The 26,410-nt window shown below is 39.3% G+C and overlaps 1 protein-coding gene across 1 annotated transcript in view; it reads right to left on the bottom strand.

Moving 5' to 3' along the window:
- Nucleotides 1-2,563, bottom strand: part of galnt18b (UDP-N-acetyl-alpha-D-galactosamine:polypeptide N-acetylgalactosaminyltransferase 18b) — a 75,408-nt gene extending 72,845 nt beyond the window's left edge. The window contains exon 1 of the mRNA XM_084540832.1: nucleotides 2,116-2,563. Within this exon, the coding sequence (XP_084396958.1) occupies nucleotides 2,116-2,353 (238 nt within the window). The 5' untranslated portion in view covers nucleotides 2,354-2,563. The remainder of the gene's footprint in view (nucleotides 1-2,115) is intronic.
- Nucleotides 2,564-26,410: the final 23,847 nt, after the last annotated feature.

Below are 26,410 nucleotides of genomic sequence, written 5' to 3' on the forward strand. Positions count from 1 at the left end.
TCAAAGCAATTATCAGGAAATTCCAGACAACACGGCTTGCACTTATAGTGACAGGTCATTTTGTTGTAACAGTTTTTATTGTCTCAAATGTGCACTGATACGGTACGTTATCCACCGTCTCCTCCAGCATTCCCCCAAACCGTCTCTATTAACACAAACAGTGCTACGCTCTCAAACTCTGAATATGATGAGCACTCAGACACTCTGTAGCTATTAACGTGATCTCTGTCATGTCACTGCAGCGTATGTACGTCAGGGGCCTGGAAACAGGTTCACAAACTCAAAAGAATACAAACACCCAAAGAAGCCAAGAACGGTGCTGGCTGACTGAGCCTGTGAGGCAATGAATGGAGAAAAAGAGAAAAAGGTTTGGTATGCATGACGTTTTTAAAACTAATTACACGATGACTGCCCTAGTTTTAAAAGTAGCATTAAAAGACAACGTACTATAAAAAGCTTCCTGGCAGTGATTTAAATGAGAAGATTCATGCCAAATACATATCTACGTTAATGCTGTAAGAAAAGACTCTGCCCAAAAGGTAAAGAACAACTGTGAGCAAGCCAAAAGATATATATATATATATATATTAAAAAAACATAAGCTGAGGTTTATGGAGGGTTCGTGTGGGACTATTTCTTGGCCCAAGTGCAGTAACATCGGAGATATGATGTGTTAATGAATCAGCCTAACAGATACTGGAGACTGACTTTTTAAAGGTGAGTAATTTTCCAGTTTTCACTCTACTAGAAGGTTTTCTGTCTTTTCATTTAACTTCATGCAAGAATAAACATTAATCACAAAATGTCAAAGTGTACCTCAAACCTGGCACAAAAAAAAAAATACAAATACTGTTGAAGATGGTGTTGATAAGTATCCTAAAATAAATCACTGTATTCTTGAGATCCTGGATTGTTCAGTTTTAAATGAAGTCTTGCGAAAGAGGAAAATCTTAAGTTGGTTCCAATCTAGCATGAAGTGATCTATTCTGACTGTGTAACAGAAGCAGCTGAAACATGTACTCTGGAGGTAAGTCACTGGGGGCACCTCAACAAAGCTCCACCCTGCAGATGCCTATGGGTGCCAAGCTGAAATAGAGACCTGCCCCCAGGAGGAATGTTTACCCGAGCTTAGCACAGAGCCTTATTGCTCAAAGAAGCATGAGCAGATTTCTGTCTGCATTTCACGTCTGCGCCAGCTCTGGGCCATTTCAAATTGGGACCTGCCCAAAATGAGCCCCCATGTGATGTGTGATGACAAGAATAGCACTCAGAGAAACAGACGCGGAGTAACTGCACAAGCAAGAAATCTGAGCAAAAAAACAGGGGATTCCTGACATTCCTAAAAGGATGAGTTCAAGTCAAATGATGTTTAGGCAACAGGGGAGTAGTTTTTACAGTTTCATTTCTAAACCCGGCTTATTCGCATGAGGTAACCAAACGGAATAGATCAGGACGGAAGTGATCTCTTTTTCAAGCACATAATGACATCTAAAAATCTAAAAACTGTGATTTAATGCCATTTTTATCTACTGCCAGTAATAAATAATTTATTAGATTTTGCCTCTCAGAATTGAGGGATTCTATTTCTTCATTTTGAGGTGAATAAAGTCAAGCTCGTGTTGTGCACCTTTCTAAAAAACAGGATTAAACCTTCACAAAGGCACAAGCATGTATGTTAATGAATGAAACATCAGATCCATTCACTGTCTAAATCAGTGGAATAAGCCTTAATGAAAAGTATCTGTTTGTGGAAGGAGAAATACCATTAGATTTTTTTATATTTCTGGGTACAGTTAAATATTTTGCTTCTATATGTAGTTCAATCCTCAAATAGGTTACAGCCTCACTGTACTAATCCCCCGAGGACGTGCAGTTTTTCTTAGTGCTTTGTCCTTTATTACACCCTCCAAATACACAAGCTCAAAGATACAAAAGAAGTTCCTGCTGCATCCATTTCCAAACAAAAGGGAGCTCGAGAACACAAAACTGCACCATGCAAACACACCTTAACCCACTGTAACTTCCTCCTCACGGTGAAGCACGGATAGCTCTATGTAAAGTAATGCAGGAGTGTAGTTTTCTTCCTGCTGTATGTTCAGTTTATAGAGGCTTTACCTTGTATGTGCTGGTTCACCACATTCTCCAGCCGATCCAGTCTCTCCATGATCCGGATTGTGTCACCTCTTTTGTCACCTTCAAACTTTCTCTCAGGTAGAGGCATCGGGACCTTGATGTAAATGTTGGCGATGTAGTTAGTAACCCATCCGACATAGAGCAGGCAAACGATGTTGGTCATGCCGCTCAGGATCACGCATGTGGACACCAAAGTTTTGGTTCTCCTGGTGCAAGCCATGCCGACATCCCTCCATACAGCCTGCAGTATCCCGTTAAACCAGAGCAAAGGGCGACAGACGCCCGCAAACAAACCTGGATCAATGAAGTTATTTCCAGTAACTGTGCAGCGACGCAAAATCCGAAGCGACGAGCATTTACTTCAAAAGTGCCGTGAGGTTTCTTTTCTGGTTGCACTGCCTGAATACAGGATAATTTCAAATATCTACAGGTGAAGGTCCCCTCTCTCGCTCCATTGCAAAGCTCCGTGAGCTCCACTTGCAACTGAGGATTAAGAAAACAGGAGAGACACCCAGCATCCCGCTGCAGCCAATAGGAGGGATGGTGAGGACTGACAGCCTCCCTGCTGCACGCGTCCCCGCTGCGCACTGATTCACTGTAAAAAGTGGATCTCACCGGACTGTGTACATAGTGTAAGGCACAAAGTATTTCAGCCTGTATTTCAGCAGGATATTTACGCCACAATATCATTACAGCGCATATATATATAACGCTGAGCACAAGCTGAAACATTCTGCACAATCTCTCAGAGCGCCTATGTTTTTTTTGTTTTTTTTTATCGGCATGAGTAGATAGGGTATTTGGGACAAGGGAAATTAAATCTTTTCAAACGAAAACGATGGAGTAAACTGGCTACTGCAATACTGGAGCAAACCACGAGATAGAGACAGCGAGACTCCATGAGAAATCCAGACGTGGGGTCATGATATAGGTCTGGCTCTGGTCCACCTCATTATAGACTGAGGATGCAGAGCAGAGCCTGTAATTAGACCAGTGCAAGCACAGATACTTGGAAGATAAATTAGATATAGAGGGCCCTTTCGACTAAACTTCTGTGTGAGTCATGAACTGAACACTAGAAGATCATAAAGCAAATCGGAGTGTTATTTCTTCTAATGTTTGGATTTTAAATTTTGGGCCTACTTGCCACCTCCCTGAGTATATGGGCAATTTTTATGAATGGCTTTGGTCTCAGCTTGAGTTATTTCTGCAGCCAAAGAGAATGGAGGCTCATTAAAAGACACACTGAAGAAGGAAGCAGCTTAAAATGTAGCCTTTGTGTTGAAGATTTTGCCCACGTTCATTCATAATGCTGTGGGCTAATTCTCATATCTGCAGGATAATATGTTCACTACAGCAGAGCTTCTGGATTATGTGTGTCTGCAAGTTGTTTAGTTCTATCCCTTTTCTTTGTCTCCCAGGCAGTGTTTCTCTGCAACTGAGGATCTAAATACATAACTCCACTGTTTGAATGAGTGTAGGGCCTCTGACTATATTAGTCTTTTTACCAAAATCCTGGTTTATGTTTTGACCACAGACTGTATATAAATATGGACAACGCATCCCCACTTCCTTGCACTGGCCAAATTGACACTAGTTTCCCGGGAGTACGGGTGCCACCATCTTGCCAGTTTGGAGTCTGTGCAGTACGGTCCGAGAGTGGAGCCACGCAGAACGGTGTTATTGATTGATTACGGGAAACGGTGTTTGATTAATACTGCGCTATGCTCTGCTTCCACCACTTATTATAAACCGTACTTATGCTTCACAGAGTGGTTGGCATGGCAACTTGTAGTCATCATGATGTCACATCCTGTTTCTCTAGCATCTAATAACTAACTAAAACGACACTTACCAGAAAAATGGACATTTGAGTATGCATCAGCATTATATAAACTACATAAAATGACTGAAACCATCCTTGAAATTTTTTTATTTGATGTGTTTTAGTTTGGCCTAAGTCCCATCCACTAACATGGAGGGGGTGGAGCTTATGGCCTATACTGCAGCCAGTCACCAGGGGGAGCTCTACTTGCTTTGGCTTCACTTTTGAGGAACTGTTCCATTGTCCATCATTATACAGTCTATGGTTTTGACAGTATTTTCCAGTGTCATCCTTGCCAGATGATTATTCATTAATAACGGTCTTTGTCATCCAATCTCGATGACAGAGACTGCACAGCAGTGAAACTATAATATTTAATGATGAAAAATAAAAGTTGCATCAGTCTAAAACACAAACTATTCTTTTATTAGAATGAACAGCATTGTTGTGACATTTGATTTTCCATATTTTCCCTGAATGTCTGAAGCATGTTTGTAAAGTATGACAGGTAAAGAAAACAGAGCAAATGCTGACAAATGCCTTTGTTTGTCTTTGTAACATCCAAATCATTGACTTTTCTGGGAAAAATGCAATTGAATCATCTTTATGTACGTCTGCTGTCACACATCCTTAATATAGAGGACGGAGGAGGGAACAGGAGGGAACGGAAACAGTAAATTGAGCTGACAACCTGCTGAATATGCTGCCATTTGAAAATTTAAAAGCTCAACTCCAGTGCATATCAAGTCACTCACCACATGTAAGAGAATCAGCAAACAGCTGTTATTTATTTTGACAGTCAAAGATCATTAGTGTTACCTCACTGATGCTTTTTCTCCTGTAATCACCAGCAGTCATTAATAAAGGGTAAACATTTTCCACTCACCTCACTTACATAGAATTAAACAATGCACCATTAGTTAAATGAAGCATGCAAGCAACAAAGATCTGTTGTCTTTGAGATGCATTGATATACTTTCCATATACTTCCAAAATACTATTAAACAACCTGGGCCCTAGACTGCCTCATATTATACAGAGGTTAAAATAAGTGATTAGTTTGATTAACTGATAATGTTGTTGGTTTGGCCAGCCAGTACATGCTGTATATGCTCACTGTGAGGTCAGCTTTGTGTTTGGTTGAGTTAGGCCGGAGATACTTGCTTTTGTTTTTGCCACCCTTCTGCCTTGACAGTAAAGCTGCATTGTTCACTTGTGTATTGCATATATTAGTGAAGGACTCCACTACAGGCCACTGAGAATAACATACTGCAGCTACTATTTTTTGTACAAAATGACTTAAAGTGAACCACTGATTGACTAAATGCAATGACATTTGCCCCTGTGCATGAACGAAACAGTCTCAGACTTATTTTCATGTCTTGTTGCAGGTTATCTTTTCCCAGCTATTTTTACAAACGTATTTGTCGCTGTGCGGGGGCAGGGACACATCGTGGGTAACTGTGTATGGGCGCTCTTGGTATATAAACTTGTCTTGGTATATAAGCTTGTCTTCAAAACTTTCTGTCATTCACATCCGGATGCTGCCTCTGCACTGGTCCAATGTTTCATGTGTGCATTTCATCTTGCATTAAATTTTGAGGATGCACGTTACACGCAGCAACCATGAGCAGGTTAACTCATAGTTAAAAGCAACATCTGCGGCTTTTCTAAGCTCTGTTGCACACAACAGTTGTCTGTTAATTACTTTTGCTGTTTTGGCTTGGTACTTTCATTTTAATCTGTTTTTCTTTTCTTTTTTTAATCCCTCTGTCCTCTGTTTTGCAGTTTGGCTCCTGACACCTCAGTAACCCGGCTTTAATGACAAACCACTTCCTCCTGCTCGGCAACAGTCATTTATGCCTGTAAAATGATCAATGCAGGAGCTGGCTGACCATTAATCCCAGCTAGCAGACCTGCCAGAGGACCACAAGGTATTTCTTTAGTCCCAACATGTGAAGGGGTTTTCTGTTTATTAGTTACATGAAAAGCATTTGCTCGCTTTGCTGCTTGGATGAAGATCAGTTATGTGCATTTTATTTAGGGTGTAATCTACAGCTATGAAAGCTGAAGCAATTAGTCACTTAATTGGTCAGAAAAAGAGTGCTTTTAATAATTATATATTTGATATGTATTTTTTTAGTGAATGCAGCTATAGTGTGGTGACTGTGTGCTTTATGTCTCTATCAGTGTTTTTTGATATTTTATAAAATATTTAGTTCATTAAGATATAAAGCTGAATTCCTTTAAGGTGGAAGGATGTTTATGTCACTCGTTTGGCTAATTGTGATATGAAAGTAATCCCCATTTCCCGATATTTTGCTTAAGAAAAGATTATCTGGATTATATCTGATTAACTGAAAACAGAAAATACACACTGACTCACAGCCCTGAAGTCTGGATATTAATTATTCATAGGTTATTAAGTTGAAATTGTAAAATTATTCCGTAGCCTGGACAAATTAAGACATTTAAATTTTCAACCTTTGATACTCAGGTGGTCTGTGTAGATTCTACACTGTAGAACAGGGGCCTCTAACACGTCGCTCGTGAGCTACCACTAGCTCGTAACCCCTTTCCAAGTAGCTCGCCAAAGGGTTAACGAATCTACATAAATTATTTGCCAAATGTAAACGATGAGTGTGTGTCTGATCTGCAGGCCAAACGTGTCAGCTGGTAAAAGATGTAACGTGGAGCGCCATTTCACCAAGGTCTACAGCAGTTTTTCATGGCACTTTCCTGACGGCAGCAGTCTACGAAAAGAGAAGATAAAGGAGCTGAAATCAACACTTCAAAGACAACAGTCTCTGTTCACCAAACCTACGAAGAAGGCCAATGTAGCAACAGAGGCCTCGTTTAAAGTGGCGCACATCTTAATGAAACACAAAAAGCCCTTTACCGATGGCGGGATTGTAAAGGAGGCGATGACCGCGGTGGATGGAACGCTATTCATTGACCACAAAAGTAAGACGGACATGAACAGATGCAAATGGATTTCAACTCAGTGTGATGAGTCTGTTGACTCCAGTGATACAGCGCAGCTTGCACCAAAGAAGAGTTTATGTCCTTACTTCCACTGAAAACTACAACCAGGGGAGTTGATATTACAATGCAGTGAACGACTACTTTGTAGAAAAAAATTAGTAAGATACTGCAGTGCTTTCTTTCCTTGCTGGGTGTTAATCAAGGCTTTCATGGAAACGAGAGAGGAGGATACCACCCTATTATCTGATGCAGAGTAGCTGCTTGATGTTGCTTTTCTGACTGTTTTAACTGAGAAAATTAACCACCGGAATCTACAGGCACAAGGCAAAGATAAACTGATATGACTGATATGATCAGCGCTATTCAGTTTGCGTTCAGTGCAAAACTGTCATTGTACATTCATTAGTGAAAAACAAAAGGTTTCAGCTCTTCCCCTCTGTTTCGAAGATGTTGGAAAGTCACACAGGTGCAACCAGTGTTTTAAATGTTTCCAAGTATTATTGTGACCTCTTTTCAAGGCTTGGACAGGAGTTTGCAGACAGATTCAGTGACTGTGTGACATTTATGGCCAACCCCTTCATGGATGTGGACATAAGTGAGATTTCAGGACAGATGGCTGAACCTTTCTGTGTTGATCCTGTAGAAATGGAAATTGAGGTTATAAACCTTCAAAATAATGTGCAACTTAAGTCTCAGCAACATTCTCAGCATTTCTGGAGCTTAGTAGAGCCAGATAACTATAAGAATATTCACCAAGCAGCTCTGAAAATGTCTGCTTTGTTTGGGTCTACATACCTCAGTGAGTCCGCCTTTTCTGATGAACATTTAAATGACTCCATAAGAGTGAATCTAAGCGGCTACACTCCACAATACACTTCTCTCGTTGACTCCATGCACTGCCAGTCATCTCAGTAACTAAAAAAGACTGAATACATGTCACAGATACAACTGGAAATGTGAATACTCTTGTGAAGTGATACAGTGACATGTGGACAGATAACAATTGTAATTGCATTGTTTTGTTTTGACAGCATTCAGGTTTTCAGTTAATAATGTGAGATACACTAGAAAGAAATGCATACTGAATTATTATTTTTTTTTTTTTGATGTTTTAATACAAAATGTGACACCAACATTTTGTTAATGTTCTTGCAAAACAAGCTTATTCAGTTTGTTTGGGTTGAAATAAGCTATGAAAATAACTGTTACAAAAATTAGCAGCTCTCTGCCATTTTCATTTTGTAGGAGTAGCTCTCAGAAGAAAAAAGATTGGAGGCCCCTGCTGTAGAACATATAATCCACATTCACGTCACCTAAACTAAACTTTTGATTTGTGAACACGGAAATAATTCAGTGGAATCTGAGAAACACTTAAATATTCAAATTAAACAAAATTAAACATACTGGAAAATACAGTGGAAAATGAAGCATTTGTAGGAGAGTACAGTCTGTGATTGTCTTGGCAACACATTTAATTGACACACCATAAGCACCTGAAACTTCCATTGATTTACTTTGAACCGGAGCCAGGCTCAGGAACACTTTGAGGTTGGTATTATAGGGACCTATGATCCTACTGCTGAATGATCCACCGAGCCAAGCAACTGTCACATGTAGTCTGAGCAAATGGGCTTCTTCTGGGCTGATTAATTGCTGTGTGCAAGAGGTTATCCTGTAATCATCACTGTGAGGTCCCAGAGACAAAGACACTACCACTGTTAGATGTTCAGCTGAGGAGACAGCAACCATTAATCAGCAAACCAAACACTCCAGATGTAGGTTTGGGCCTTGACAACGTCAGGATAAGGAGATCATTGCAGAGTTTTGCATCACTTTTTTAACCATCCCTTGAAATGTTGGCTTATGACTCATTGGTAGAACTGATAGAGAACTGATGTTGAATTAGGCAGAGATAACTGAAAAGGCTCTTATTCTGTGGCTGACTTCCCGATTGTCTCGCTGTAACTAACCCCTGTAGTGTGAACTCTTTGTGGGCGGGTAGGCTGACATAAAAAAGGAAATCTCCCATGAGTGTCTCATCCAGCTCTGCTACTTCTAGCCATGATTAACTGTATCTCTGTGTTTTGTTCATTTCCTGTTTTATTTTGTAAGTTACTAACTCTCTGTCATTTCAGATGCTTTCACTTCCCCCATGTTGTTGCTGTCCCTGATTGTTTACCCCGCCCTGATGTGTCTCACCTGTCAGTCTTGAATACATTCAAGAGGTATTCTTCGCTGGCAATAGCTAATGATTAAATATTCAAATCACTAATCACTACACTACTTTTAAGTATGTGGCTGCCAAACTGTATTTACAGATGTGGACTGGATGGTGAGATGAGAACCGCATTAAGTGCGAGCTCATTTGTTTATAGAGCTCTTCATCACACCACCTGTCTCGAAGGACTCCAAGAGAGAATGCGCAAACTCATCCAGATCCCGCCAATCAAATGACAAAATGGAGTGCTGTAATATATGACTAAACAAGTGCAACACACAAAGCGCACGCCTCAGAATAGCCTCATACATGTAATTAATATAAAAGAGGTGGACACATCACAAGTACCCATACTGTTTAATTTAGTATAATCTAATATAACTGTCTGTGAATAACACATACTTGAAAGGTACGGTATGATATTGAGTCTGGTTCAGACAGAACCTGGACAGTGGGAGTATGTTATACTTTGATTTATATACACTTGTATTGGATTAATATGTGTCTTACTGTGTTGAGCAGATGGACGTAGACAAGAAAACAACCCTCACCTTATAATTTCAAACAATTGCATGTTGTAACTTGTGCAGGACTGCTACACAAGATTTTAGTAGGATGCAAAGACATTATGTTCACCCCCTGTACATACTGTAGCCTCACCTTGTCTTTCAACACCATCAGCTGTCAGGCAGTCAGGAAATCCTTTCCTCAGTGGATTCAAAGATACACCTACCTGGTGAAATCTCATCTGAAGGATAGCATCCTTTCACTGAGAATCATTTGAATAATCTCTTCTCTGTGTGCATTTTGAGGTCAGTGCTCTGAGTTTTATTAACATGTGGTGCTCTGCAGGCTGCCTGCAAAGCGCAGCAACCCATCTTTTCTAATAAAACCACCAAAAATGAGAGGCCGCAGGTATTCAGTAAGTACACTGTCTTAATGGGCCGAGAAAGCACTATGTGTGTCTTTAATTTGGCGAGTATTTACTTTACTTTAAATGAAAAGCCAGATCCAGGAGGTAACCACTGAAATGACTGGCTTTAACTTTCTGAGATTGTCAGTTCTTCGAGATTAAGGCACTGGAGTGTTTTGATGTAGAAAAATTACGTGTTGGATGAGAAGGTGATGACAGGCTTGAGGAGAAGAGGCAGCATGACTTGTTGAATATCATAGGGAAAAGATGGGTGAGGTCACCTGGGCTTTTAGAGGAAACAGTTTACAAGCTCAGTTTGGTGCCCTGAAAGAGAAACCATTGCGTTTTCTCTGTGAAATCAGCCAGGAATCAAGAAGGGTATGTGTCTATAAGAGAAATCAGTATAATAATATACACCGATCACAACATTAATACCACTGACAGGAGAAGTAAATAACATTGACCATCTTGTGACAATACAATGTTCTGTTGGGAAACTTTTGGACCTGCTATTCATGTGGATGTTACTTAGACATGTACCACCCACCTAGACCAGACCAAACACCCCCACCCCATAGCAATGACACTCCTTGATGGCAGCAGCCATCCCCAGCAGGATGCAGCCTGACACAGACACACACACAAAAACAGTTTAGGAACAACTAAAAAAAACAACATGAAGAACAGCACAAGGTATTGTTCACTAGATCCCAGTCTAATCAAGTATCTGTGGGATGATCCACAGAGGCCCCTCCCCTCAACCCATGGGAGCCAAATGCCCCCACTAACAACATTCTGTTCCCAGACACCACAGGACACCCTCAGAAGGCCCATGTCCATTCTCTGATGAGCCAGAGCCGTTTTGGAGGCACACGGGAGACCTACACAATATTAGGAAGGTGGTCATAATGTTATGCCTGATTGGTGTATTTAACTCTATTTCAAGATGACTGCCTTTCTACAACAACTCCCACACATATACAAATATTACACTGCATGATGTGTTGTAATCAGATAGAAAGATGATAGGCTACAATTTGGAAAAACATTCAGGGTGGCTACAATCATCTCAAAATGATCGTTATTACTGCTTTCTTTACAGGATTGTAACCACTAGATGCTGCAGTACATTGTGAGCATGTAAAATATCTTTTAAAGGAATTGTATTGTCTCCTTATACTATTCATTAAATGATATTTTGGTTTTCCAACCCAGAGTGAAACAAGCGTAACATAAAAGTATTGCTTGTGGACAGATGGAAATAGCTCCTCACTGCTCTCTATTTGAAAAAGAAAAAGTAAAATAAAAAAAATTACATTACTGTCAACAATGCTGCCATTTCATCTGGGTTCACCTGACCCTCCAAGCCAGCTATTACATTTTTGTGTTTGTTTATATGCTTTCAATAATGCACTTGTTCAGTGCAATGTTTTTATTTCCAAAAAAGACATTTTCAGTTGACCTTGCCTGCTCCAGTTTGGTGCTTGTACTAAGGCTGCACATGGCTGACTTTTTTTGTTTGCTTTTGCTGTATCACAGCTGTTGTTGTTTCACATTCACTTATTCTGTCATTTCATTTCCGTTTCCTTGCACTAACTCGGTTGTCATTTCAGACACTGCTACTTCCACTTGCTTGCCCTTTCCCACCACTAGTGTCACCTGCACACCTCTCCACTGTCCTCATCTGTTCCCACTCAGCCAAACAACCCTGCATTATACATTCCTGCTCATCTGCCAGATTGCCTTTGTGCAAAGGGTTTTAGCTTTCCAGTGTTCGCTCTCTGTCTTGCCTTTGTTTACGTCTTGAACTTTGTTTTTGGAGTTTGCCTCAGATTTTGCCTTGTGATTTGTTAGCTTGCCTGTTTTTCATCACTTTGCTTTACCCCTTTTTGTCTTTGTAAGTAGTGCTACTGCGTCCTCATCTCTGTCTATGATATGTTGTTTATTTGCAGGTCTTTTAGATGAAAACCGGAGTCAACAGTCAATTTTCGTTTTGACATCTAGAAAAATCTAATGAAATCTTCAACTGCTTTCCTGTTATTTGATGGATCAAATTAAACAGTTGTACAACCAATAGACCTAGATATCTGACAAATGTAACGCAGTCTAGTTTAATAATAACTTGAGCTGCAAACACAATGTTTAATTTAAGTAACCTGTAACTGAAACAGACTACTGATGTGTTCCTTGACTCAGGAAGTAAAACAAGTTTACTTCTGTTGCTAGTCATCATCAGTAATACAGTGCCGCTCACCATCTGCAGATTTTCACACAACGCCTGAAATAAAACAAAGAGAACCCAATCAAACCAATGAAACAGAAATATTATACTGCATTTATTTATTCAAGATAAAAAGATAAACTCTATCTATCTATCTATCTATCTATCTATCTATCTATCTATCTATCTATCAGTATTGCTATATATCTGTCTATCTATCTAGCAAGCCATATTACATGTCATATTTGTGAAATGGTCAGATTCCACATTCATGCTGATATTTTTTTGCAGCTTCATTCTATTTTCAGAAAAGATTTTCTAAGTCTGGTGGCCCTTTGGTCGACGATGATGGAGCCGAAATATAGTCATCATCATTGACCATGACAATAGATGAGAGTAATGCAGAGCAGAAAATCTCCTTTCTTTGGCCTACTTTTTCCATTTCATATTCTTTTCGTCTCTCATGCAAGAAGTGAATTCGGCCAAACTCAGCAGAGAAAAGCACCAACCAGCATATGACATACTGTATAAGGACCTGTCTCACAAAACGAGCATCCTAAAGCATCTAGAAGAGTATTTGTTTTTGTCTTTTTTCTGAGGGTGCATTCGAGTAAATCTGTCTTCATTATTACAGTTGGCTTGGATAATATTAAAATGAATTAATCATTTTTTTGCCCCCATCCATTCTTCCCAAAGTGAATATTCGTGTAATAGTATAATGTACAGAATGGTTTCCTTCTGTCATAACCACAGTGAATGAATGAAGTCACTCTTTTAATCCCTAAACACCTATTACTCTAAAAATTGTGCGTATCCTCTCTATACTGCACTAACCCTTGGGCGATTTCAGTTTAATCCTTATTATGTGAGCTGTGTGGAAAAAATTAATCTGTTTTAAATCCCTTTGTTTATAAGCCTTTAAGCTACAAATGATTCGGAACTCCTAACAAGCCTAAACGTTTAGCGCTGAACCTCAGTTTGTTTCTAAAAACTCCTAAAATATAAAGTTTAACAAGCAGAAAATCCTGCTGCAAATCCACTTAAACTATTTCTGACTGATATTAAAGATGACGCCTCTTTGCTGTGAGAGACCAACTCAGAAATGAGCTCAACACTTTCAGTGAGATTGAGTCTTTAAGTGGCTGTGGCCGTGTGTGTGTGTGTGCGTGTCCTGAATGAGAGAAAGAATAGAAAGTTCAGGCTCTGAAAACGACACCTTTTGATTTCTGAGCCACTGAGGTTTAATCAGTCTTCCAGGAAAGATCTTGTGCTGTGCATTTAACAAGTAATATTGACTTATCCCTAGAGTTCCAGTCATTTGTTGCCACAGTGAAATCTATCATGATTCTGTGTTTTATTGACCTTTTATTGATCCTCATTTGCACCGAGCTGAACTCTTACTCTAACTTGATGCTATAAAACTGCAGAACTGCGGAAGACACAACACGCGCTGTTGCTGAATAAAAGTGAATCTATGAAAAATGATGATGCTGGCATGGCCGCGTACAGCACAAAAAGTACCGCTGACTGCACATTTTTCAAATATAAATCAAAGTCTTTCATACTTAATACTCTAATATGGTCAAATATTTTTATAAACTTCAATCTATCAAATGGTAAGTGTATAAGGCAAGTGTGGTGAGTAGATTAGGACATACCAGTACCATAACTAGCACGCACAGGTTGCCACATACTATTATGGAAAGTCTTTGTATTCGTATTCATAATCTAAAGATTTGAGAAAGGTAAAGGCAAAATTGGCACATTTCACAATAGAGTTGTAGGTAGAGAGGATTTATAAAAAGCTTAACATTTTCATACAACTATTCATACAGGTGATTATATACTAATTCAAACACATTTATGAATATATGTTGCTATTATGTATGCTAATTGATTTTCTTTTAACAGTTCATTATGAAAGCACCAGCCTGGAAGCCAGCATGACTTCCCCGTCCACAAAAGTTTGGTGGAGGAAAGTTGCGGTGATGGACATAAGAGTAACAGTAGTGTAGTCATACACATCACCTGAGTGCTGTGAAGTTGAATGTGCTTACAACAAAATGGCTCAGACTGATTGCAGAACAAGCCAGTTGCATGCTCATTATTTTTCTCTACATCTGTTGAAACACACCCTATAATGAAATCATAATGGCATGTCACTAGAGTCATATTCTGATAAGAATTGAGTTTGGCTATGACAATTCTGCACATTTATGTGATGCATTCATTGAATGTTAATCAAGGGTTTCATTTCAGAAAGATGGGAGTTTTTTAGAAGAAATGCTGCAGAGTTCAGTGTCTGTGTATTCAGTTAGGAAGGATATGACCTGCAGAGCATGAAAAACAGAATATGACTAGATGGTATGACTACAATACGCAATAACACCCAGGCCTGCCTGAATGACTGTAAGGATCAATTAAAACTAGTTTGTTTCATGAAGCACACTGATGAGCGAAAGCCAAGTTAAAGCAATTATCGTTTGTGTAACGGATTTCTTCACTGAATCTCTTCAAATCTCAAAGGAAGAGATGTAAAGGAAAGGCAGCAGAAGTCACATGGGTATAAGCTAAAAATGGCTGAGCTCATATTCAAGCAGTCTTTTCTAGTCTTTATTTTCACTCAACTGAAAGATCTATTTATTTAAAATACCCAAAGGGGAATAAAAAAAATCACACTGAAAGTACAAACACAAAACTCAAGTTAAAACACCATTAAAGGGATCATACTGATGAAGGAAGAAAAGAAGCTGACACTTGGTTGTGTTTTGTGTCTTAAGCAAATAGAAATGCACACTGTACACATATGAAAAAAACTTTACATTTATATATGTAGCCTCATAAATCAATGGGCAGTTCTTTTGCTGAGTGACTTAACACGTGAACACTTAGGCTTGTATGAAGTGTTACTGATTACGTTTGCAAAAAAAGGTCCATTTACATCTGGTTGAACCCTATATACCATCAGTGCTGCAAAATGGTCTCTGGTGTACAGTCTGCACTTTACTTTATACATCAGTAGAATCAAATTTACACTTCAAAGCCACCCAGCAGAGGATGGTGGGGGAGAGCAAGGGGGACTGAGTGGCCTTTGGCTCAGTTTTGATTTGACTGTCGTTAAGCAAGAGAACATAAAAGTAAAATCAATTAAAGTGCGCAACTTGGTTCCCTTTGGTCTGTGAAGGTTAGTGTGTCTTGGTCATCCGGGCCAGCGAGGAGGAGCCCTCCGTACTCTGCGGTAAAGTTTCACAGCCAGGTTCAGCTTTGATTAGAGTCTCAATCGGCAGCTTTTCAATCTCTCCCTTTGTTGCTCAGGGCGGGAGCGAGCAACTAACCTTTGCCTCTGCAAGCGCTTTCTTTTATTAGACACAGCTATAAGGTTGGGACTGTGAACTGCCAGCTTTGTCAATACAAAACACAACAGACAAATCTCAGATATGAAAGGCGTCGCTGAGCATGATTAAAATCGGCATCATTTACTTTGTACTAAGCGAGAATGAACGGCCTCCAACATGCCTGTCTCTAGGAATTCTGATTTTGCATGGTTGAAAACCACCAGAAACATGTGATTAAGATTTGTTAGGATTTTTTATTTATTTATTTATTTATTTTAAAAACAGACTCATCACTACAAAATCTTGAATTTTGGGGTTCAATTCATATACAACCATAGTACTTGACCGAGCTTGAACAAAACAGCAGGGAACTATACACACACGGAAAACATCTTCTAAGCAGACATGGGCTTGTTTCTCTTATTTGCTAATTCAGCGTAAGTTTACAGTAAACCATTCATCTCTGACAAACAATATGGTGCCGTATGTTGTTGAATGTTCATTGCACAGATGTCCGTTCTGCACAAATGAGATGGATAAGACATAGGCACTCGTTTGAATCGAGTGTAATTTAGAGAGGAACTATAGCGTCCAAAGTCATCCTTTACACCATCAGAAGATAGCAGCATGCAGTCTGTGGCTATTTATAGGAAAAACTAATCAGTTATCTTCTCCGTTAGCAGAACTCCATTTATTGCAATTAGTGTTCCATTAGACTATCTCAGTAACCCAATAGAAACATAAACAACGAGCTTTGTTCTACATTTATCTTGATTATGAAAGAAAAGATGAATCTTCTCGCAAAGGCATATCTAACCACCTTAATTTAATCTCTGCGTTTACACGTGCCCTATTTCATGCCCACGGGTTCTCACAGTTATCCCGACTGTTAGTTTTCACACCTTTACTTGTCAGAAAAATCACACATGTGATGCAATTTTATCTCTGCACCCAATAAGTGACAGAATCCCAATCGCTGCTTAACAAATTATCTACAGATAAACCTATCTTATGTCGTTACATTTACATTCAACAGACCAAACCTTGGTTGAAGTCAGTGTAGTAGAAAAAGATCATGCACCAACGCTTGGACATTAAATGAATGAAAAAAGGAGAGGCTACACTCTGGATAAATGGGTACTAAACTCACCAGAAATTGACTATTCAACATTGCCTCTCAGTGAATAGCAGTTTTGTTTTTCGTTTTTTCTGATGAAAAATGGTTTACAATCTACAATCACTCAACAGCAAAAAAAAAAAAAAAAAAAAAAAAAACTAAACTAAAATATTGGAAGACCATGTTTGCACCAACTCCTAATTTTGGAAATGAACTATTCATTTTTATAGTTGCCTTTTCTTTAATGTTTTTGTTAGGGAAAATATTTCCTTATTCATCATAGAACATATGAAAACAAAGTAATACAGTATTTAACGATAAGAAAGCTAATAGCAGAGGGAGCACAAAAGAACAGAAAACAGGAACAGCCGTGCATGACCGCCAATGGTAATGAACCTTAACCATGCGCAGTAGTTATCATTGTAACGTTAATGAGACATATACTGTATGTATGTGTATACATTTTATCTTAAACAATGATCCTTCCTTCAACGTGGAGATGTTCTCTGAAATCAAACTGATATTTACCACAGTTCTGTCACATCCTAAACCAGATCTCTTATCTGTGATTTGTAACTGTTTTGGAAGGTGCATTCCATTTGTGGATGGGACATCAGACTGTAAAACATTTCACATGCATTGTTGCATGGAGTGCTGACAGAGTGTGTATTATTACTGCGTTTAGTGGAATTGCTGGGCCAAATGGCTTCTCCATCTATTCATTTGCATTCAATTTCACAGCAGACACTTAGCGCATGTAGAGGGAAAGGCACACGCGTAACTGATAAAGACAAACTGAACAACACACGGGCTTGTTCCAGGGTCGTGGTAATGTATGCTGACTCGCTGTTATAAATTTTAACACCGAGCCAATGGAACGAACCAAACTGAACTCAACAATAGTGAGTTTACATGACAAGTTAAAATATTTATCAGCTATCACTGCACATTTAAATGGTCATCCAGCTTCAAAAGACTAAACCTACATGAACACAAATAAAAATGTTGATGGCATGCTTGTGGTGTCATTTAAATGGGACCAGTTATGCTAATTTCCAGCTGTTGTTTTTTTTTATTATTATTATTTTGGGAATCCACTAGAGTAGTTTTGTGTGATTCACAGTTCTTTATCCCCTTTATACTGATTGTTAAGCAGCGCCTCGGTTCAGCCTCTCCCTTAAAATGGGTTACATTAGCTCCGGGCTCTTTGAGAGCAGCCTCCCTAAAAGCCCACTTTCTTTTGGATGATAGGTTTTGGGTTCAAGTAAACTCTTTTGAGCAGTCTGAAACTTGTCATCCAACACTGTAACCTCTGTGAACATGTTAAATTCCTCTTTAATGTGTATTGTATGTTGTTGGGATCTCCTCCTTCAAGTCACGTATTTGCTGTATATAAAAACAGAGATTTATATTGCTTCTGTTGTGGGTGGAAATTGAAATACCTGACTTTGCTGGCGTTAAAGACAAAACTCAAGGAGGCAACATTAATATTTCCTTGGTGTTTCCGAAAACTGTAAGATCCTTGTGTATTCTTTCTATAGTGTGAAGATGTGACAAACAAGGCTGCTGCAAGCTTCAAAACCATGTTTGCGGGGACATCTAAAGTCGCTGCCTGAACCTATGAGCTCCCATGACTCACAGCTTAATGCGGTGCCGGAGCAACGTCGGCAGTGTCAAAACAGCTTTCTTTCCTTTCACAGTCACAAAGCACAACAACAAAAAAAAAAAAAAAAAAACACAATTCCTGCTCTAAACAACCTGCTGCTCTATTACCAGAGTGTTATCTGCTGTTAATGTGTGCATGGATCTGTAAACTGAAACATCTGTTCACCTGCAAGTCTGTTGCTGGTCGTAAGTACAAACCAGTCAGGTCAAATTGTCCTCCAGGGTGATACACAACCTCTGTCACAGAGAACTTGCACCTGTCTTAAAGTGATTTTTTAATTTATTTCAATTTTGCTCAAATACTTTTAGAGGGAAATATAACTGTGTTTGCAAGTGGAAATACAATAAAGACCAGGGTTCAAATACAGACACGAGTGTGTGTGTGTGTGTGTGTGTGTGTGTGTGTATTTAGTAAGGTTTTGTGGTAAAAAATTATGTATCCCTCTTTGTAGTGTGAACACGGAGGAGGTTAAGGTTAATGCTGGATGAGTACACTCTCATCAGAGCTTGTGAAGGTCACATGATTTAGTTAATTAAAGGGAGTACAATGTTAAATTTAATGTATTTAAGCAGCATATTTTGTACATACAGTACTTGAAAGACATTATTAACCCAAAAGATAATCTTTTAACCTAGTCTTTTTCTTGTCTCAACCTGACCAACAGCATCTGGATGCACTAAACCAAAGAAAACAACTAGTGAGAGCAACAAAGGTTTTGGTTAACAGAGTTCTTCATAAAACCACATCTTCATTATAATGATTCCAAAAAATATAATTAAGTTTCGTTAAATATAAAAATGTAGTGGGACATTAAAGGGCCATGACCTGAACCCCTGCTGTGGTTATCGCACAAATTACTTGTGTGGATGTTGAGTTTTCAGTAACAAATGTGTTTCGTGTGTTTTGCTGTTACACCTGTTAGAACTGCAGCACTAATCGCCTCAGATAGTATGACATTTCAACAACTGTGTTGTATCAGTCTCTTATATATATTAATAATGTACACGGTTCCTCACCAGAGATTTAATTTCATTGTGGGGATAATTAAGTTTCGATTTACGCTGCAGAGTAACACCAGGATTTGACGATCTTGCTTAAAGGATCGTATGAAATGAAACAATCATTGTAATTGCTCACATACTGTGCTGCAGTTTTCTATTGCAGCTCTGCCAAATGATAGATTTTTTTCTTCAAGAGCCTCAGAGCAAATATTGCCAGCTCGTTATGGCTAAAAAATCAGATAACAGGATAAAAACGCATATGACATTACAGAAGCAGGAGCACCTCAAAGGCATTCATGTAGACAACTGATATCGTCCTTGAGGCGTACTGAGCAGTAAAATTAAATTGGGTCCCTCAAACGACAGCTTAAAATCCCAGTGCCTATGTTAGCAAATGGGATGTAATGGTGCCTGCTTGGTATACATGCTGAGCTGGCTAAATAGCCGACCCCCTCCGAGCTCCCTGCTGGGTCACCACGGGTGTTTCACACAGCTTGAGCACGTTCACTTTGCAGCATCAATGAAATCCACAACCTACAGGCTGACTCTGTTTAAAAGCCTCAGCCTTAGTAAACTCTGCCCATCTTACCTCCCTCTGATCAGAGAGCTAATGGCCTCCACAGGAAAGAGTCTGAGCTATTTTACTCAGCAAAGTGGAAGTTCTTCGTTTCCTGTGACCAATAAATGGAAGCTGTACAGTCTCTTGTTCTTCTGTTAAGCTGAAGATATTGGCAGTAACTATAGGTGACAGATTCATTTTGAGGCTAAATTAAATTTGGTTTCCTGATGGACGAATAAGGGTGGATGGTGTGGTGATAGTAGTGACTATAAGAATGGCAGCCTCTGGAAAAATGAAACATGAGGACAGCTTCACATCTCCTGTTCTGCACGATCACAAAACCACACACACACACACACACAGAGAAGTGGCCCAAGTAACTCAACACGATGGAAACTTTTGTTTCTTTCGAAAGTGTTTGTTTTATTTAAGTACTATAATCTATAAGAAAACCTTGTTTTTGAGGTCTAACTGGGCGAACGGCCAAGGATTTTAATTTTTATCTCCTAGTTGGTCTGAGAGTTGCTGGAGATCCCACTGGAAGAACTACAGGAGGCTGCAAGAGACGGAGGGCGTCTGGGTGTGAATGATAGGATAATTAAAATTTTCCATATCCACAATAGCTCACATTCATTATCACATGACAGCAGAGAGCATATTTTAGCCTTTTCTTTTCATCCTGCAACTTTACAGCAGGTAGTTATCTGTTCACAGGAAGAAGAGCTCTGAACAGCAGCTGTACATTACCTGCTGAGCACCAAACTGCAGACAGTTACTGTTAGCAACTAGCTGATGAGCATAGTGGAGCATTTAGCAGCTGAAGAGCCAGATATTTCCCTCAGGAGTTGGTAGACTAGAACACACATGCAAAACGGGAGTTGCCAGGTGGCCAGCGATGTGACTGAGTGAATGCTAATGCTGCTCTTCACCTTTTTAGATGTGCATAGAACTGTATGCTAATGAGTTCGTCCTATAAATTAAAAAGGTGACGATGATATGTCAGAGCCCATTTCTACTGTTGCTAATGTCTGAAAAATAAAAATCAATTTACATTTTCTGTGTGCATCTGTGCTTTTTCCTGAACTCGCAAATCAATGAAGACAAACTGAATGGAAAATTTCTACTCTGTTCTCAATTTCCTGGAGCAAATACCTGGGTAAAGCTTGTGCATATGCTAATCAAATAGATTCTCAGTAAAAAAAAAATAAAAACTCAACTATTTTTGCACTATTCTTCTTCATCATCAAAATATTCAGCAGCATTTACCGAAAGCAAAACTGGAAACAGTCTGGATACTGTAATTAAGACAGAATAATAATTATACAACTACATTTCAGGTCTCGATGTTCACATTTTTGATTTCATTACTCTGTGCTGAATTACATGTTTCTAGTGATACTTGTTCTTTATCAGGCTTTCTGGCTATTAGAATCAGCTATCACCTTTATATTTATTAAGTAAAAACTGTGTGATTAAATTAGTTAACTAATGCTTCAATAACTGGAAACCTCTTGAGTCAACGTCTCAAGCCTCCAGCTACTTGACAGATAATTCTAAAGACTATCAATAAACTTCAAACTAGCAGGAGGAACACATGTAATGATCTTGTCGGGTCTCTTTATGGTCACTCGTTGTTAATTCTCACTCGACGTGTATTAATCAGATTTACAGTCAGTGAGTGGACGCAAGGGAATCACCGGACAGTGACCTTGACGAGTGCATCTTATCAAACTAATTAATTCATTACTAATCCTCCAAGTCTCATAAATCAACTTGTCACTCTCTGACTGGCAGCAGATGTAGAGGGCGGCAGACAATCTATTATGTTCATGTATAACTGCTGATACAAAACTCTATTACGTCGTCAAGGATGAGAGGACATGGGAGCCTGATGAGCAGAAGGCGTACCGCCTACTTTCAGCAACATATTTTGCTGAGAGGTGATTGTACAGTGACCTTACACTACCAGTCACTTGCAGAATCAGTAAAATCCACAACCTACAGGCTGACTCTGTTTAAAAGCCTCGGCCTTGGTAAACTCTGCCCATCTTACCTCCCTCTGATCAGAGAGCTAATGGCCTCCACAGGAAAGAGTCTGAGCTATTTTACTCAGCAAAGTGGAAGTTCTTCGTTTCCTGTGACCAATAAATGGAAGCTGTACAGTCTCTTGTCCTCCGTTAAACTGAAGATATTGGCAGTAACTATAGGTGACAGATTAATTTTGAGACTAAACTAAATTTGGTTCCCTGATGGATGAATAAGGGTGGATGGTGTGTTATTAGGAGTCAACATTAGAATGACAACCTCTGGAAAAATTAAACAGGAGGACAGCTTCACATCTCCTGTTCTACAGGATCACATAGACATACACACACTACAGAGAAGTGGCTACTTAACTCATCTCAGTGGAAACTTTTTTTTCTTCGTAAGGCACTTTAATCTATAAGATCCCTTCCTTTTTGAGGTCTACCAGGAATGGCCACTTAGGCAAATCAACGTGTCGCTCTGTCACTGGCAACCGATGTAGAGGGCAGCAGACAATCAATTATGTTGACGTATAACTGCTAAAACAATTATTATGTTGTCAAGGATGAGAGGACATGGAAGCCTGATGAGCAGAGGTAGTTTCGCCTGTTTATGTATTCCGTACATTACATATACAGCAAACTTTATTTTGATGTATAAATGTACATTTACAAGCAAAAAAAAAAAGCCCAATGTGCACTTAAAATAACTAATAAGAGAAAATGGGTCCTTGATTTTGGCTGACTCCACTATCAAACAGGATCTTACGGGGTCTTGTTACCACTGCTACTGTGAGCACTGATACTCCTCCGGGGCTGTTCATGCAGAATGTTACCGCCCAGTACCCTGTGTCTGACCGGCAAGGTTTTGTTCAGGAGTGGACCTCTCTGAACCTCATAGTCTCACTTACCTGACTGAACCTCCACACACACACACACAACTTTTAATCCTCTAAGTGTAGGGTATTAAAGCTCAGCACCTTCACAAAGGGTGTCCTTTAAGCTTTGTGCACAGTGGGTATGCTCAGGATGCGATTTTCAAAATGGGAAGGTTATTGGAAGTCACACACTGCTATCAACACTCAAACAATTGAACAAACAAACACCTCTCAACTATATGCATGAGATGAGAGAGGTGAAAACCTGTGGGATCCATGTTAAATGCCTGCCTCTGGCCACTGAAATGACTTATGCATGCCTCTCACGTCTATGATAGTACTGTAGTCAAGTTCTTTAATAAAACCGTATAGGTCGTGCACAGAGGACACCTAACTATTTAAATCTTGTCTCCACCTCCAGACTGGCCATCCTCCATATAAAGGACATTGGCAACCACTGATGCAACAAACACAAACTTTCAGATGTTCTTGTTCATTTGTTTATTGTTGTCACAACACAAGAGTGAAGAGTGTATTTCATTCAATACCTTGAAATGTATTGAGTCTGTTTGAAATAAGACTGTTGACAAGTTGTTGTAGCCACAAATTTGTGTCAAATGTTAACTTAAGCCTAGTTTCGGTCTAGTGAAAGCAGACATAACCTTATCATTGTAGATGGAAGCAAGTTCAAGAACAGATCCACACCCTCCTTCCTGCCCATTGTATCAAGGGCTACATGACCTGTATTTTTATTTGTTCTCCGTCTCTGTGGATCACCCTCTCTCCCCATTTTTTCCTCTCTCTCTTCTCTCATCTTTCACAGGGTTCCCTGGGGGTCTGACAATCCCAAAAGCCACGGCAGATCCTGCCTGAAGCCCAGCCCACGCCCCAGCCATCCTCCTGCTCTGCCGTTCCGTCTCATATCCAACAAACAATAATGTTTTTTCGTCACAGCTGAGACACAGCGCGGCCTCTGTCTCCGAATTATCGCAGAACAATACACGGTCACAGCATGTGGAAAGGATTTACAAAACAAGTATCTGCTATGCATAAGCTTCTCACAATCCAGCATTAAAACCTGGCACTTTGTGACTGTTTGAAAGAAAGACAAAATAAAATGCATTTCATACCAAAAGCTAGCTGGTTAGGGCTTCTAATACAACATATATGATGTATAGTCCTGTACATACACACACACAATGCAGAAAACAATACGTAGATGCATCTTGACTAGCTCAAGCAGGTCAGTTTGATAGGACAGAAATACGTTTAATAACTTATATGTGTGTGAAATAGCTTTAAATCAAGTAAAACAAAGGCTTAATCAGTACTCATGAATTTGATCATTTATATTCTAAATGCCATGAGATTATGGTAATTATAATATTTGATCAGTTTATCGAGTTATGAAGTTTCACTGGCCTCCGAAATACAAACTGCTAAATCCAACGGCGATTCACTGAAAGGTGTTTTCAAGCTCAGAAGCAATCAGACTTATGCCAGCATTATTTCCAAATTACCAACAACAACAGAAGCAAGAAGAGATAATTTAGAAGTCAAGTCATCCTCTGTTTCCTGCCAGCATCTGTCTTATGCCAACCGACTAACTACGCGAAAGTGTGCACTATAATGTTCCACGCATGGCATGCTTCTGTTCTACAGATCACATCAATCAGCTTGTACATCTGCTTCTCTGCTGGAAAAGTGTCATGTGCTAAGTGAGAAAGAAAGTAAGACAAACGAATGATGATGGTGTGCAAATGTGACAACCAAAATAAAAATCTGACATGAGTTGCCCCTCATTTGGATTTTCTCAAAACTTTGCAAAGAATGCCTTGTCTTATTTGCCTTTTATTAGATAAGACAGACTGCATTCATTACTAAACTGAATTCCAAATACTCTTTCTGAGTCACCTTCATGGTTATTGAGAAAAACACAGTTAATGCCTTGTGAAGGGCTTAACACTGACTTTGAATTATTTATATGTTTTGTGTCTAATCACTATTGTCAGCAAGCTTCCTGCGTTCTGTAAGTTCAGCAGTAGAGCTTGATTACTGGCAGTGTTATTTTTCCATTTACAATAATTTCATTCCTCAGACCATGCATTTTTTTTTGTTGTCGTTGTTTGCTCTCTATTTAGAAACTAAATAATACCAAGCTGTTTCTCCCCAAACACCTAATTTCTGCCCTGCAGCACTCAAAACATTTTAAAATCATTTTTATTAGAGAGTAGGTGTCGTTGTTTATGTGCTTTTGCATACATCAGCAACAAGAGGCCACATAAACATATGCACATACACCCACACACTGTTATCCTTTGCCTGGATCATTCAAAATCACTTTAAAAAGGAACACTCACCATCCAATGCATAATATTTGCTTCACAGAGGCAAACCTCTGTTTAAAGATATCTGAATACTCAGAATATGTAGGCATGGAAGAAGATTGTTATAGCTTTTGGGTTTTTGTTTGAAGTTTATTCTGTGTAAGTAGTTGAGATCAAAACAGGCTGAGCGTTGACGCATACCCTGTCTTTAATATCTGGTATTTGTTATCCAGCTCCGGAGGTTGCCCGGAAACACTGACATCATCAGACGATAACTCATAGGTTCCCAGATTTCGCTCTGACATACAGTATAAATAAAAGTGCATACTTTGTTTTGCCACTGGTTAGATTAAAGACAATTTACTCTTAAGTCTGCACAGGTACTGCAAGTGGATGGTGCAGGTATTTTTGTAGCCCAAACATTTGATAAATGCCCATTTTCTAAGTCCAATTTATGGGAAATTAAGGTAAATACAGCATAGGAAACTGGCCAGATGCAACAGTGACGTTTTTGTGTCTTCATTGTGCATACACTAGGTTGCTTGACTACAATAGAGAAGCATTTAAATGTCATTTCATACCTTAACATCAAAGCATCCTTACTAACTAGCTACGCTTCAACGTGACAGCTGATTCATGTGTAAACGTGATAATTCCACAAGGATTACATTTTCCAGGAATGACTCAGTAAACACGCACGCAATTCCACCTTGCATCGGCATCTTAAATCTGAGCATATACAGTATAAATGGAGTCCATCCTTGAGCAAATTTAGCAGAAATAAAAAAGACTCAAGGGTCACTATTTGCTCAATTCATGTGGAACATCTTGTAAAATCCTTTTTTTTTTTTTCTTTTTAAAGCACACATGCTTTTTCAGGTGGAAAACATAGTATGTCCAAGTAAAGTAGGTGTCCTTAATACCGTGCACACTGAGCTTGCTGCTTTAAAATTAAGTCTGAAATACCTCTCAATTTTTGGACACCGGGAGCTCCACCAGCACAGAGGAATGAAAGGCTTTGCTTTATCTGTCCACCAAAGTTCTTTTTTTATGCATGAATGAGAAAATCTACTGAGGCAGGACATTTCTTTTTCACTGCAGAGACTTCTAATTCTTTTGCTTAATTGCATTCAGGGATTCTATTGTTCAGCTTTTATCTGCAAGCTTTTCCTTTCCGTACCATTTCCCATTCATCCGTGGCTTCCTAA

Source organism: Chelon labrosus (assembly GCF_963514085.1).
Source record: "Chelon labrosus genome assembly, chromosome: 3".
Classification (NCBI taxonomy): Eukaryota; Metazoa; Chordata; class Actinopteri; order Mugiliformes; family Mugilidae; genus Chelon; species Chelon labrosus.